General features: G+C 34.8%; 4 protein-coding genes across 5 annotated transcripts; 1 reads left to right on the top strand and 3 right to left on the bottom strand.

The window, feature by feature from the left end:
- Window positions 1–12: 12 nt before the first annotated feature.
- Window positions 13–1863, bottom strand: LOC149941347 (CXXC motif containing zinc binding protein). Its single transcript, XM_090177220.1, has 6 exons — window positions 1681–1863; window positions 1025–1165; window positions 871–952; window positions 415–524; window positions 274–339; window positions 13–212 (listed from the first exon to the last, which is right to left on the bottom strand). Exons 1-6 carry the CDS (start codon window positions 1681–1683, stop codon window positions 135–137), a joined length of 480 nt encoding a protein of 159 aa, XP_090033346.1. The 5' UTR covers window positions 1684–1863; the 3' UTR covers window positions 13–134.
- A 26-nt stretch (window positions 1864–1889) lies between these two features.
- On the top strand, window positions 1890–3197 carry nero (deoxyhypusine hydroxylase nero). The gene is made up of 3 exons (XM_090177219.1): window positions 1890–2256; window positions 2320–2646; window positions 2704–3197. The coding sequence occupies exons 1-3, from the start codon at window positions 1977–1979 to the stop codon at window positions 3021–3023; spliced, it is 927 nt and encodes a 308-aa protein (XP_090033345.1). The 5' UTR covers window positions 1890–1976; the 3' UTR covers window positions 3024–3197.
- Ctl1 (choline transporter-like protein 1) lies at window positions 3055–8402 on the bottom strand. 2 transcript variants are annotated; one of them, XM_090177217.1, is made up of 12 exons: window positions 8127–8402; window positions 7833–8062; window positions 7500–7769; window positions 7271–7437; window positions 6978–7207; window positions 6728–6914; window positions 6482–6650; window positions 4902–5141; window positions 4677–4833; window positions 4484–4612; window positions 4218–4346; window positions 3055–3937 (listed from the first exon to the last, which is right to left on the bottom strand). In XM_090177217.1, exons 1-12 carry the CDS (start codon window positions 8154–8156, stop codon window positions 3656–3658), a joined length of 2220 nt encoding a protein of 739 aa, XP_090033343.1. In that variant the 5' UTR covers window positions 8157–8402; the 3' UTR covers window positions 3055–3655. The 2 variants fall into 2 exon arrangements, with proteins under 2 accessions (XP_090033343.1, XP_090033344.1); XM_090177218.1 differs by having other exon boundaries at window positions 7833–7983.
- A 91-nt stretch (window positions 8403–8493) lies between these two features.
- Window positions 8494–11452, bottom strand: peng (Pumilio and CPL domain-containing protein penguin). Its single transcript, XM_090178798.1, has 11 exons — window positions 11333–11452; window positions 10641–11245; window positions 10395–10564; window positions 10264–10330; window positions 10133–10202; window positions 9860–10068; window positions 9483–9792; window positions 9134–9422; window positions 8902–9066; window positions 8733–8823; window positions 8494–8664 (listed from the first exon to the last, which is right to left on the bottom strand). Exons 1-11 carry the CDS (start codon window positions 11333–11335, stop codon window positions 8523–8525), a joined length of 2121 nt encoding a protein of 706 aa, XP_090034924.1. The 5' UTR covers window positions 11336–11452; the 3' UTR covers window positions 8494–8522.
- Window positions 11453–15503: the final 4051 nt, after the last annotated feature.

Here is a 15503-nt window from a genome sequence, read left to right as displayed (position 1 = left end):
CAACCCAAAGCATTTACCGAAAAAAGTACTCTTTTAATTTTTACACGTATAAATGTAACATATACACTTATTTACAAATCAAAGGCAGTATGGGCCTATTACCTTCAGAAACACCTTTCCATTGTCACAAGTAATTAGAACTTTATAAATTTATGTTCCAATTCGTAAATGCCAACACTCTGACTTCCTTTTTCGTCATATTCCACCCATTCCTATAAACATTGATATATTAATTTTAATTTTCAAAATATCCCTTTAAGTGTTTCTCCTCACCTTTTCCTCCAAGTTAATATCCCTAAACTTAGCTTTTGAGCTTTCAGCTTCTGCTACAAAACCAATCTATATGAACACACAAAAAATAACTATAAATATGACTGCAGCTTATCCCATACATAAATTAAAATAAAATCTAACCCTGGGTGAGAAATCGGTTGGCTCTAAGCCACGACAATCAAAAGCAACCATTGTACAAAATTCCAAATTATTTTCAATGGAATATTTAGATAGCGTTTCCTGAATAATATCTAAGATTAAATAAAGAATTTAGAAATTTTATATTTTTACAAAATGCTACTTTCTAAAAATTCAAGAATTTGGTGTCTAGTTTATAGCTTTACCCCACTTTGAAAATAATTGACCTAGATTGGTCTTTTTGCGGCCTCTAGTTTGCTCTAGGTAAAACGTTACACTTAGCGCAAAAATGTGGTCTATCACTCTCATACAATAAATAAACCTGGCCCAATATGATTATTTTTAAGTGCCAATTTCTTTTTTAGATAAAATTAGACGTAGTGTATTTGAAAAAACCAATTACATTAATTCATTCGTAAAACAAGTCTACCGCATAAAATTTTGGAAAATCAGAATTACCAATGGAATTCTCTCTGGAACATAATTTGCATTTTATTACTAAAGCTGCTTCCCCTCTTCCTCCTTTTAATGGTGTTTTTTCCTGGGGAAAAATTGAGATTAAGTAATTAAAAATAACAGCTAACCTGGTTATAGATTTAAATTAAATATTTACATTTAGGCAGGCATATGTCCATTTATCAGATATTTCCCCACAATTCAAACATTTGAGTTTTAAATACCACCGAAAATCTTCACCATCCGTGGCAAAGTAAGACAAATTCTCCAAATTTGCTTTCAATTGCAAGGCAATTTTCTATTACAATAAGTTAATTTTAAAAATAAATAATTTTATGTCTAGTATATACCTCAATATATTAAGAAAGGTACTGGGAGTGGAAAGTACCAATCAGTGACGTAGCCAGAAATTCGTCAAGGGGGGGGGTCGAAGTACGTGAATGTTAAGAGGGGGGTCGAGAAAGGGGTGGAAATTTAGTACAGTCAAAGGTAGACCCAAGGGGGGGTTTCCGTGTCCAAACCACCCCCCCTTGTCTACGCCACTGGTACCAATTATTGATATACCGTTTGATAGAGTAGTAGCACTCCGTAGCTTTGGCCATGGCCGCCATTGTGGGCGCGAATTTTTTATGAATAGGAAAAAGCAAGGGTGACGTTGCGTGACGTAGCACTGCCATTACTCTATAGAAGAAAAGTGGAGGAGTAGGAGGAGGAGGAGGAGGCTCAAAACTTACAATTGCCCCGTGCCAAGGCCACAGCTCTCAATTGAAAATGCTACTTTATACAAACGACAATGAAAATCTTTATATTTACCATTATGAAAATAAGGAAATTAATAAATGTCGACCTGTATTATAATATAACTCATCTAAAAGGAGTAATATAGTTTTATACAACTTTCAATCAAGCCAGACTTGGACCGCGATCTAATTTGAAGAAACGAATAAAAAGCAGACGACTAAACAGAAGAAAAACCTCGTGGATGCAGTACAGTCATCTAGCGGGATTTTTATTATAAATTATTAAGCGGCTTTAAGCCTTGGATTTTTTCGTGCCGATGTGACGTGTGTAATTATTCGACAAGTAAATTACTAAATTAAATTTGTAATATGACCCAAGTAAATTCTGAATATATAGAACAAATTGGTAACGTTTTGTGTGATTCCAAAACTAGTCTGAAAGAACGATTTAGGGCTCTTTTTACGCTTAAAAATTTGGGTGGGAAGGAATGTATAACTTGCATAGCACGTTGTTTTACTGATCCTTCAGCTCTTCTAAAACACGAACTGGCTTATTGCTTGGGTCAAATGAAAGACCCAAACGCAATTCCTATATTAAGTTCTGTTTTGAGTGACGTCAAACAAGAACCCATGGTCAGGCATGAGGCAGGTATGAATAAGTTCCTATTTAATGAATCATAAAGTACATTAACAACTCTCAATCATTTTTTAGGGGAAGCATTAGGTGCAATTGGAACACCTGAAGTATTACCCATTCTTGAACAATATAAAGATGATGCTGAAATTGAAGTTGCAGAAACATGCCAACTAGCTTTAGCAAGAATTAAGTTTTTGGAAAGCTCATTTGAAGAAGAAGAAAATTTTAAAAATCCTTATGGATCTGTTGATCCTGCCCCTTCTTTACCAATGAAAGATAAAGATATAAATACCCTAGGTAAAATTTTGCTTGATGCTAACAGATCCCTCTTTGACCGGTACCAAGCTATGTTTGGCCTCAGAAACATGGGAAATCAAGAAGCTGTTATAGCTTTAGCAAAAGGTTAATAATTAAACTTTTAAATCAATGAGCATAAAATAATTAACTCGTTTAATTTAGGTCTAAAATGTCCTAGCAGTATGCTATTTCGTCACGAAGTGGCTTTTGTATTAGGACAATTACAAAGTCCGGATAGCATTCCTCAATTAATAGAATCGCTGGAAAATGTCCAAGAACATGAGATGGTCAGGCACGAAAGTGCGGAAGCCTTAGGAGCAATCGCAACCCCGGAGTGTATGTTAGCCTTAGAAAAATATGCCAAGGATAACATCAGAGTCATCAGAGAGAGTTGCGAAGTAGCCCTAGATATGGCTGAATACGAAATTGGGGAACAATTTCAATATGCTAATACATTCTCAAAAATGAAGAGTGAAATTTAAATTATTTTGCAGATTGAAATGTTATTTTATTCAATAAAAATGTGAGCTTTATCACAACTGCTAAAAACAAATTTATCATTTAAGATAAGACAGTAAGAAACTGGCTTTAAAATGGGCTTTCAATGCTATTTAAAAGACTTTATGGTTGACATGACAATGAAAATTAAATTATTTTTACACTATCAAGTGTCTTGAATACTGGAAATTATTCCCCTTAATAAAAAAATGCATAAAAATATTTCTTAAAATCTTTTTCAAAGTTAAAACATCACAATTATATGAATGGTCCCCCTAAAATAGGTCTAGATTATGACTTACTGAAAATCAAATGTAATGGAAAAAAAAAAAATTTCCCAGCTTTGTCATCATTCTCACTTTTTGTAATACATGTAAACGTATATATAAACGTTAGCTTGGCTATTTTAAGCTATTGGACATTTAACATTGTATAAGTATTAATCTTTGTTAAAATAGCTATTCAAAATTGTATGTAAATGTGACAAATTTTAGGAAATACACGTAGAAAGGCAAATATTTAAGATAAATTTGTTACGCTTAATAGCTAATTTGTCAATATGGCCAATTTAGTTGAGTGCAATTCAATGTTAGGATCCAAACAAGAACTGGAATGTTTACATATCACCCGTTTCTTTGGCAGTTTCCTTTTCTTGTTTTTCTTCATCTTCTTGCGACTTTTCTGTTGGTATTTCTTGTAGCATTTGATACTCCTGCTTTTCAGCAATAAGGACTTCTTCAGCAGGAGGACCTTCAGGTTCTGATTTGAGATCAGCCGCACGGACACTTCTCAATGGGGTACTTTCAGCTCCATCATTCGCATCTTCAGTCATGAATTTCATGAGACTCTTTGGTGCAAAGTATTCGCGTCCAGGTGTACCATCATTCTTGTTGAAGTCCTTTTGTATGAACATTAAATATTAATTAAATGTTATCTGCTAAATACAATAGATGTTTCTATAAAATACGGGAGGTCTTGTGACCATGTTTTGTCTAGGTCACTTAGCTGTAGCTCTTGAACGTAGAGAGCGCGCGCTGCAGTTGCGAGACCCTTTGCAAGTTAAGCACTTTTATAGAAACAACTATTTACGGATAATAATTAAAAATATTGCAATTTTCAGATCATGTCACTTAAGAATGTGGTCTTTATGAATTAATGAAAAAAACAAATACACTCACCTCACAGAAGCATAGAAACAGTGTGTCAATCACCATTTCGTAAACTGAAAGAATGCAATGAGCCACAAAGAAGCTAAAAATTCCACCAGCAAAAACAGGGATGGCGTAGAAATGAAGTTCTTCATTATGCTAGAACAATAACATTTTTAGTTACAATCCAGTAAAAAGCACAAAAGCATTAAGCGCCCACTTTAACAATTGGACCAATTGGTGCTTAACGCTTTTGTGCTTTTTACGGCAATGTTGTACGGAATAACTTATAAAACCTTCATCAGCAAAATTCCCAAAAGTATAGTTAAGGCTGCAACTGCGCATTTTCCAAGAAAGAGAATAAAATCTCCTACACTATTTATAGTAGCTACACGTAAGGCATTGGCAACCAGTGTTAGAAAGGCCTGGAAAAGATAATTGGTATTGGTACAAAAATATTTTACCATTGGTATTTCAACTAATAATTACAATTCTAGCTGCTGCGCAGAAATTCACAGACTCTATCGCTATAACAGTGTACGCATTATGGTTTAAATATTTAACGAACTTTTCCAAACAATAGAGGCAGCAGTGGCAACATTTGAGGCAGCAGTTTGCAATAAGGTTATCCTTGTATTTATCAAGTCTAAATTATTATTAAGATTATAAATTTCCAGACTGCTAGTATACACTATTACAACTCCAAAAGCTTACTTAGACTCCAAATACATCAAAATTATCCTAGGAATTTTGAACAAAGTAATCAAAAACGAGCCGAGAGCAACCGAACCAAGATGATACAGAATAAGACGCCAAGTTGATTTCAATATGGGACAACTAAGTGTATTTCTGTCGCGACAAAAATACCAAGAGGCAACCGCACCGGCAATGACCATTTGCTGACATCCGAGTATAAATTCGCTTACCCAGACTAAGGCAACCAGATGGAACCACCTAATTAAATAATATTAAAAAAAATATAAAACGTTGTATGCCTTAAGCAAAATTATTTGAGAAATCATCAAATGTGATTGCTCAATAAAAGCAGAGTTAAGCCCAATTTGGTTCTTGACCTATCTACCACTAATATGAAGACTTACCAAGTTCAAAGAATTCATTAAAAAAAAACTTTAATTATTAAAAATTGTCGCTTTCTGTTTACATTTTTTGTACTCGAAAGCTCCCCTAAAATTTGGTTAGAGTAAAATTATTTTTAAATCAAATGGAATTTTTCTAATTTGTAATTTTTTTAAACCATTTGTAAGAGATTTCAATATAAAAGGTCAGTAGAGTGTGAAACATTTAATTTACATATTTGAGAGAGACTTGTTCAGCATTTAATGGAAAAAAATTCAGTAATTTCGATGTTAAACTCCTCTTAGAGTAATTTTTTATAAAATTTTTTGGTTAATCAATAATCATCTTTTTATCTATGCCCCTCATTAACGACCAATTGACGGCTTTTAAAATTCATTTTGCGCATGAAAATACATCTACACGATATGGTCAAAAAAGCACGCAAAAAAGGATGTGTGCCCAAGACATGTAGCTGTAGTGTCGCGCGCTAAAACGTCATTTCAAAATCCGTCAATTAAACTTTCATAGGAAAATTTATGAAAAAGAAAATTTTGAAGAGTTTTAATTCTCAGTAAATTTTGAGTTCAAGCCTTTTGTAAATTAAATGTTAGCGTCACCCTACTAAGCTCCTATTTTCATCCAGAGCCAAAAGTGAAAAAAATTTATCATTGAGCTAATAAGAAGACATCCCGAGTGTGTTAAGTAGACTTTCATATACCTTGAAAGCTCTTAAAGCGAAAGGTTTCAATGACCATTCGTTTTGCCATGGCAACCAAAAATGTTTTTCACAACTCAAGTTTAAACTTTCTCTACATAAAATAGCATAAAAAAATCACGGATTGTAAAACCCTACGATTTTACCGAAATTTTATTTACCCAATTGCTTTTCCAAAATTTTAATTTTTTGAAAATGTTAAAGTGGGGAGACCCTTACAAACCGTGATTTTACCATGCTATTTTACGTAGAGAAAGTTTAAATTTGAGTTGTGAAAAATACTTTTGGTTGCCATAGCAAAACGAATGGACATTGAAACTTTTCCCTTTAGGAGCTTTCAAGGTACATGAAGCTCTACTTAACCCCAAGTTTGGAAAAAATCAGGGAGAAACACCTCTGGTTGTCTCCTTGTAAGTCTTTATATTAGAGATAGACAAATCACCAAAAAAGGTTTGGTTGTAATCCACCACTATAGAGCAATCACAACTTTAATAATAATTACCACATATGATTAACCCAAGAAGTAGAATTGCCATATGAAACTATAGTGAATACTCTAGATTCCGCTATACGAGGAGCATCAGGTTTACTTTTGAGATCGAAATCCTTCGTGACATTGGCAATCATAGCTTGAGGTAGAGGTAGGACTTGATCAACTTTCGATGGATACTCTGTCAATAGAAATAACAAATAAATTTAAATAATGTATTTCCAACGTTTAAGCAAATAAAATGCAATTGATACATACGCGCAGTGGCTAATGCAAGGAGCATAGCCAACCAGAACACAAAGAAGGCAACAAGAAAAATGAATGTATAGATGGGCTGAAAGAGAAGACAAGGCATAGCGCTAATGCATTTCCCAGATTCTTTGAACAATGCCACAACAAGACGAACTCTTTTTCGGAGAATGAAAACCAGAAGTAAAACAATAACCTGTAAAATGGGAAATAATTAAATAAATAAATAGGCACAATTATGTTACTTCATTATACTCACAGTGATAATAGTTGAAATAATGGCGTATGTCAAAAAGGCACGTTCATTTTTTGCCGTTTCTTCTAGCCGTCGTTCAAAAGGCAATGAATCAAGGCCATATTTTATATCGGCATAAGTCCACCAGAGAACAACAGTAACAGCTATCGTAGCCAATGACATGATAACTAAAATGAACCATGAAACGATAGCAGCCAAGAAATGAATCATGAAGACCATAAGTATTGAAAGGACTAAAATACAAAAAAATATTAGTCCTATAAGTTAATTAATAAGTAGCAATACGCTTAACACACCAAGTGAAGCCACAACCATGTAAATCAACTCAATTCGTGATGCATATAAGTCACTGACAGTTTGTTGGAACACATCAATACTATTTAGATATCCATAAAAACTAACAAAAACATCTTTCGCTAATCTTTTTACATCATCAGGAACGCAACGATTCAATATATGCTTTCTAGGGGTGAAAATTATTTCGGTTATCAATCGTAATTGAAGTACTTGAAAGTTAGATATTACGATGGATAAATAGGTAGTCTAGGGCATGGACCAAATCCTGTACTTTCATCTTGCTTCTTTGAAAGTTTGGCCAGTGATTTATTGGTTGGTTTGGGATATAGCATACTCCATTCCGTATTACTTTTAACATCGTAACGGCACAGAGAGATTCCATTTTCTAAGTGATACTCTGCTAATTTTGACTCCGTATCAATATAAGTATCAGGGCATTTCTCAACACAAATCTTTAGAGAAGCTACTACATCTCTGGTATTCAGGTAAAATACGTACCTAAGTCAAAACAAAACACCGGTTACAGATAAATTTATATTTTAAATGTTATTAGCTAATTACGGTTTGTTAGTCATATCCATTCCAGCAAATGTAAGGTTCCCCAAACGCTCATTTTGCATCCCACATATATTTCCGAAGCTATCGTAACCAGATACTAATCTTTTAGCATTGCCGATAACAAATGCAAATGCCCCCAATAAAATCAACACTCCTAAAAAAATTATAAATATGCCCAAGCAAAATATATCAGTACATCCACGTGGTTTAATGGGATGAAATGTTTTATCTCCCTACATATGCAACGAAAAATGTGTTAAATTTTTAATAAATGACACATTATTTTGCAAAACTTACTTCTTTATTATTCCCGGCGAAACACCCCATGACGGATTGATTACTATCTAAGCCTTGTCAACTTCAAACTAATCTATCCATGCATTTTACACGACTCAGCTTCAACAGTCGACCTAAATGTCATAGCATTTTATACTTTAAGCAGTCAAAGGGATGCAATTTCGGTTAATTAAGTAATTAGTCGCTAGAAAGGAAGTAATTAAGAGAAAAATATTCAGGGCACGAAAACCACCCACGACCCACCTGTTCCACCCGTTTGGAATGTTAAAGGCCAACTTCAACCTTGACAGTATCAGAATCCAAAGTTGACCGTACTCTTTTAAAATCCATAAAATTTAAATTTCGCTCAAGAGTGTGAAATAAGGCATTAAATTTCAAGATTTTTATTTTTAATTTCTACTCCTTTACATTGCCCTCCTTTAATTTCCTAAGGAGTAATTCTGCACCTTTATATTTAAGTTGGGAGAGTTTCTTGTTAAATCCCTTTAGCTCCTTGGACACAAACTCCACAACTGCTGAAAGTTGAGTTTCCAAAAGACTAACAAAAATGATAACATTACTCATAAAAATCACACAAAACACTTAAATAGGAAAGTAAATACGCACTCTAATAAAACAAAAGCGCCACGGTTACATTCAATCCAAGATTTGAGGATACCAGGAGAAGCTTGATTTGCTAAAACATTACTGAAAAAAACTAATGAAAAAAAAACATGAAAAATTGAGTGAGACCACTAAGTCTCTACTGAATAAAAGAAAAAGGAAGTAAACAAACCTTTATCAACAACATCTCGTGTTTGTTGATCTTCTTTAATTAATTTTTTCATTAGTAAATTGCAACCTCGATGTTCTATTGGGTGAAAATCATTTCCTTGGGGTGGCCTATAAGACTCCGATAGTATAAACTTTGCAAGGGCGATTAAAGCTTCAGTTCTATCTGCTGAAAATTAAAACATTGAACTATTAACACCTCAAAATTTGTTAAATGTTCAATAAATTATACTTACATGAAACCTTTTGAAGAATAGTGAGAGTGAAAAGACAGGTAGCATTGTTTTTGATAAGCATTGCAATGTTTTCTGAAACATACTTTAAATAAAATGTCCCAACTGTGGCAGCAAGCTCTTTCTGTCTAACGGGTGCCTCTTTTTTACTATGTGTATTACCATCTCCTTTACTTAAAATAGAAACAATATCTGGGTGGAAATAATGTGGATCTCGAGGGCAAAGTAAATAAATAAGAACTTTACGCCCGTGATTATCATTTACAAGTTTTGTCATATCTTGAAGTAATTCCTATTTGAAAACATTCATTAATAACGAACAGAAAATTTTAAAGCAACAGATTGATCTTACATTTATAATGACTTTTTCTACAAATTTTGTATCATCAACACAATCAAATAAGGCCATTAAAACCAACGATCCCTGTTCTTCCATGGCAATTTTTGAAACCAACGTCTTGAAACCTTTTAGGATGACCTTTCTGTCTTTGGCAGTTCCATGCCATAAGCACATCATGGCTGAACGGGCACCATCTCGAGTATGTACAATATGGCACAATGATTCACGCCAAGCTTCAATTACTTCAGCTCGACCTTTTTCATCAGCAAGGCTAAGGTAGTCTTTGAGAACGCTATGAACTATACTATGTTTGACAACTAACCTATTATATTTAAAAGGTTGAATGAAAAAAAATTAGACAAAGAAAGTGGGTAATAGTTAGAATTTACTTTTCAGTAAGTTTCATCAAAAGCTCTTTAAGATGGGTCATTATGGAATCTTTCTGGTCTGGATGTTTCTCTAAAACACTGTGAAGACCAGTTATTCCCTCTTCCTTGAAGACAGCAAAGGTGGGTCCATAAAACTCTTGAACGAGACAAGCTCTTTGACAGGCATTTGCATATTCGTTGTAAGCTTCTTCCAAGACACTTGAGGCTTCCTAGAAAAGGTTAAAATGTTTTTCTTTTCTACGTTTCAGTAAAACACTTAAAATGGATTATTACACTGTGATTAACTAATTTAGCGACAGTTCCAACAAAGGATTGGATTATGGTATCTCTTTCCAGTTTAGATCTGAAAATAATAAAATATTTTTGTACAGTGTATTTTTTTAACACGATGAAACTTAAATTACCCATATTTCAAAGCTTTCAAAATAAAGAATTTGGCATATTTGGATTTTGCAAGCAGCACTATGCAATCTAAAAGAATTCAAAGATTTCAATTAAAATAATTTAAAGCAAACAGGATTGTTGTGAAGTTAACCTTTTAATTCTTCAAAAAGAGCACTTCTTTGATCTTTATTTCCATGAGCCATTAGACATTCGATGACTCTCACAGTATCGTGAGCAAAGATTAGTTCCTTAACATGACCTTGCACTATAGACATCAATGTTTTACATAATGTCTGTTTTTTCTCCGTTGAACAGTCCTCTCTAGGGATATCAAATATAAATAAAATAAAATTATAAGTGGTTGTAAAATTTTATGAAGAAAATAAGCATAACTTACCTTCTCATTTCTTCCCAAATCTTCTTTGATTTGATAGCTAAATCAAAAACTTTGCTTTCTTGTTTTCTCCTTAGAGTTTTGCGATCCTTTTTCTTCATTTCGCATAGCTTGGGAGTTTTAGTTTCAGTTTCCTCAGATTTTGATACCTCATCCACATTTAACTTCCTTTTTTTACTCTTCTCTTTTTGGTCATTTTTCTTGGAAGAGACTTTTGCGCTTGGATGAGAAAAAGACACCTCTTTCTTTACATTTTCCTTGTCATGTTTTGAATTTTTTAAAATCGATTTTACAGGAGTTTCAACAGTGTTTAAATCACTCTCTGTGTCAGACGCAAGGCGAAGTGGATCACTGTCATCTTCAAACATGCTTTCATTTTTCAATTCACTTTTCTTTACAAACTTTGCTTTCCCTTTAAATTTTGTTTTGGAATCTTTTTTGGGAGGCTTTGTTTTATATGGACTGTTCATTTTCTTAGCTTTTGGTCTATTTTTATTGATTTTGTTAGTTTTTGATCCCTTTCTTTTAGACACGTTGAATCCCTTTTGGGAAATGCGACCGAGGCTATCGGTATCTTGGTGTTTATTGCCCTTCATCTTGTTAGGTTTCTACCAGCAAAAGAAATGATTGACACAAATATTAAACAAACGACTTACTTAATATTAAATCCATTGATAATGGTATATTAAACTTACCATCTCATTAACTCTGCCTATTTGTAGACTTTTAAACGACACGAACAACAACACGTGCGTTAGCTTTAAATGTTTTTTTTTTTTTAGAGTAAAAACAAAATTAATGGTGTCGGTTCTACCCATTGAGTTGTGAATATTAATCTAGAGATCCAATCAAATCTGCTCCTCGCGAAACAAGTTTTTGAAAAATACGAATGTGCCGTCTGCTCTAAAATGACGAGCAAACGTTATCATATGACCCGTGGCGCCATCCATTATTTTGAAGAAAAAAAATCTTTTTGCTGAAAACGCGTCTTATTTGAACGAACCATTGAGAGATAGACGGCGCCACGAGTAGAATGATAACGTTTTCTCGTCATTTGGGACGCCGATGAGAGCAGACGACAGTATTCTTATTTTTAAAAACTTGTTTCGCGAAATACTGAAATCCGACGTTTTGATTGGACCTCTAGATTAATATTCCCAACTCTATGGTTCTACCAAAGAGTATAAAAAAGAGTATAAAAACTACGTAACCTAGAGATATAATGACGGTCGAAACATGGAGAAAGCAGTAAAGGAAGTTGTAGCAACCGGGGGAGAAGGCACTCATTGAATTTGCACTTCAAATTTCGGTACCGCAGCGCCACTACGGCAGTATTTAGTACAATAAATAATAAAACCGGAGAAAAATGGCAGTTACGGTGTTGCGGAGGTGCTAAATTTGGCATTTTGGATATTTAATTGTCTAATATCTGTCAATTCAAAAAAGTGACAGTAATTGGTTACTGTTTCGTGATTTTTTTAGTTAGAATTTGTGGATTCGTTGTTTCGGTGTTTATTTTCAAAAAGTGAAGAATAAGGCGTTTGTTCTCTAACGTTGCCAAGTCCTAAAGGTAACCAATTCCTTAAGGAATTTTCAAGAATGTTGAACTAAATCAAAATGATTGCCACTTAAAACTGCCGTAGTGGCGCTACGGTACCGAAATTTGAAGTGCAAATTCACTGAGTGCCTTCCCCCCCGGTTGCTACAAATTCCTTTACTGCTTTCGACCGTCATTATATCTCTAGGTTACGTAGTTTTTATACTCTTTGATTAAATCCCATATCAAGCCTAGAAGAGTTAGGCCTAGGCTCAAAAGAATCTGCAAAGACGAGTCAAACTTGTCCTTGAACCTTGTAGATGCGCCAGAAAAGCTCAACCTGAATTTCAACTATTTTTTTCCAATAAACCTGCTTCTTTTATTTGACAATGCAAATTTATTTTAGAACGTGAGTCTACGAGAACTTCATTAATTTGCAAATTAATTACATTAACAGAACTTGACACTATATTGTAGTTCATTGTAGTTAATTTTAGCTCCTAAGCCTTGGTTATTCAAACCGGTTTGTTTACTAAAATAATGGCCGTCGGTTTATCTGACGTAGAGCTAATTTTACGACGGCATTATCGGCATTTGAGATTCGATGACGTCAAATATGACATCAAATATGACGTCAAATATTACGTAGGGTACGGATGACGCAATATCTGTGAAACAAACCGTTAGTGAAGAAATAGAGTTAGTGGCATACTTATGAGTAATTATGTTACATATGATTTTAGTACTAAGTGCTTGACCTTTCCGCAGGCCGTAGTCTTTAGACACCATCTGTTCGTGACTTTTAGTATAATTTTTAAGCAGGAGCACGGCCAACTTAGATATACTCGCGTACTCGCACATAGAGGCCAGCAGCCAGCTAGCTTTATTTAGCGCCCATGTTAACGAGCGTATAAAAAATTTACGATTTACCTCGCTTATCGCCGCTTGGAGCGCTAGTAAGAGGGAATGCCTCTCCAATGCTATTCTATGGGGAAATATTTTTTAAAGTGGCTTACCTATTAAATAACTTTTTGTAATTTTCGCGTTGTTTTCCGAAGCTGAATTTTAAATATAATTAAAAGTGAGTTTCAAAGATTATTTTAAAACCAATTTCATAATTTTAGACCGATTTTTTAACTCACAATCTTTTTCTAAAATCGGTACAAATTTTAAGGCGGAGAAATTCACCAGAAGAGAGTTAAGCCTTGTAAGGGGAGTCAAAAAATCCATGAATGTCGTCAACTTGCAGAAATCTTGGATTAATAATAACATATTATTATGAATCCAAGGCTATTCCGAACTGGAATTAAAAAAAACTTCTGTAAGTGTTGAAGTTGTTAATTTAAACTTGTTTAAATTTGTTTTAATAAGTCCCTTTGGTTTTCAGTTTTACAGTTTCAAATATCGCATCATTATTCGCGCTAAAATACAGATATTAGGCTTAACTCTCTTCTGGTGAATTTCTCCGCCTTAAAATTTGTACCGATTTTAGAAAAAGATTGTGAGTGAACAAACCAGTCTAAAATTATGAAATTGGTTTTAAAATAATCTTTGAAAATCACTTTTAATTATATTTAAAATTCAGCTTCGGAAAACAACGCGAAAATTACAAAAAGTTATTTAATAGGTAAGCCACTTTAAAAAATATTTCCCCATAGAATAGCATTGGAGAGGCATTCCCTCTTACTAGCGCTCCAAACGGCGATAAGCGAGGTAAATCGTAAATTTTTTATACGCTAGTTAACATGGGCGCTAAATAAAGCTAGCTGGCCTCTATGTGCGAGTACGCGAGTATATCTAAGTTGGCCGTGGCAGGAGACAATGGCTCTCGCGATGAGAGCACGAGCTTTCTTACCGATAGATAGCGCCTTATAAGGATAGCCTGCAGAAATTACGCGTTTCTGCTAGCTGTCACCTCCGTATTCACTCCCTTTTAAATATTTTATCTAGACTTTTATATACGTTTCCTATATCTATGGCTTGGAGCAAGGATTTTTTTTGTGATATGTACACGGTGGTGTCGACCCAAGGCCTTAGACACCAGCACACAGTAAATCACATACACACTAAAACAAGGATTTATTTAGCGAATAGGGATATTCCGGTTTAGCAAAACATGGAAACCTAAGCTAGTGGCGCTCTAGCGGCGAGAAAATGCAAAGCTATATCTGCGTAAGCGCGAAAACGGGGCACAAATATAGGTTATAGGTTATTTATTGCCGTATAAAAATACACTCTTATATTCAGAAAGTAGGGATACCAGGGGTTTATTTTTTGAACTAGTTTTAATGTCCAATTTGAAATTTATTGGTCTAATCCATGGAGGAATAGTAGAGGGGGGGAGAGAAGAAGGCGCTAAATCCGACAGCGTAGTGCCAGTTCGAGGCGTGAAAAAAAGGGGGAAAGTCGGGGGGGGGGTCAGAATAATGTAGAAGGGAAATTGATGTATACAGCTCATATAAATCTCAAAGGTAACTAGAATGCTGCCGTGTAACTGGCAAATGGGCCAAACGCCGTGGCAGATGATAGCCAGATCTCAGCCAATCAGAGCTCAAAGAGTGGTTCTGCCAAGAATTTAATGTCACCAGAGAGAATGACGTCACCTATCTCCCGCTATAGTAGCGGATCCAAAGAGGATTATTATCCTCCTTGGCGGAACCACTCTACGGCCTCTCATTGGCTGAAGGTTCAAGGCGAACTGGCGTCAAGCTCGGCCGTAGGCGGCAGCATTCTAGTTACCTATGAGATTTCTATGATACAGCTAAAAGCCTTCACACCATGCGCGCAAATTTTACGTCCCGGGCTATTCCTCTATGTCTAATAAAATGTTTTCTTCTTCCATTGTCTAATCCAAGCTAGGAGAGTATATCCAATTTTGTCGTCTGCTAGCCAGAATTTATCTTGAAAAACATTTTTACTCCGACTTAAATTATTCGCCACCAAAGAATCGGAGTAAAATGACGTTATAGCGTTACTCTTCTTACCATACTCCGAAAACGGAACAGGTGAAAAGAAACCACCTAATCCGTCTCGAAGCCGCTCGTTTTTGCCCAATGAAATACGTATTTTTTTCGGGGTGATCCGGGACCGAGACCACTCGGAGCAGCTCATTGGAAAACACTATTAGTGTGAGTATAATTGTTCACATATAAGATAATTTTTTTCTAGGAACCTTGAGTATAGTTAGTCTCTCCAAAGATAATTTAAACTCGTATCCTAGATTCGAAATCACTCTCTCGCGCGTTGCCGATAGCGTTTACCCACTTCCCGCTGGAACTCAGAAATAATAGCCCTTTCTATAAAATCCTAGGACCGCTCCATGGCTTGCG

The sequence above is a fragment of the Leiobunum rupestre genome, chromosome 6 (genome assembly GCF_980474605.1).
Source record: "Leiobunum rupestre chromosome 6, qqLeiRupe1.1.hap1, whole genome shotgun sequence".
In the NCBI taxonomy this organism is placed as follows: Eukaryota; Metazoa; Arthropoda; class Arachnida; order Opiliones; family Sclerosomatidae; genus Leiobunum; species Leiobunum rupestre.
This window is presented reverse-complemented; position numbering and strand designations above follow the sequence as displayed.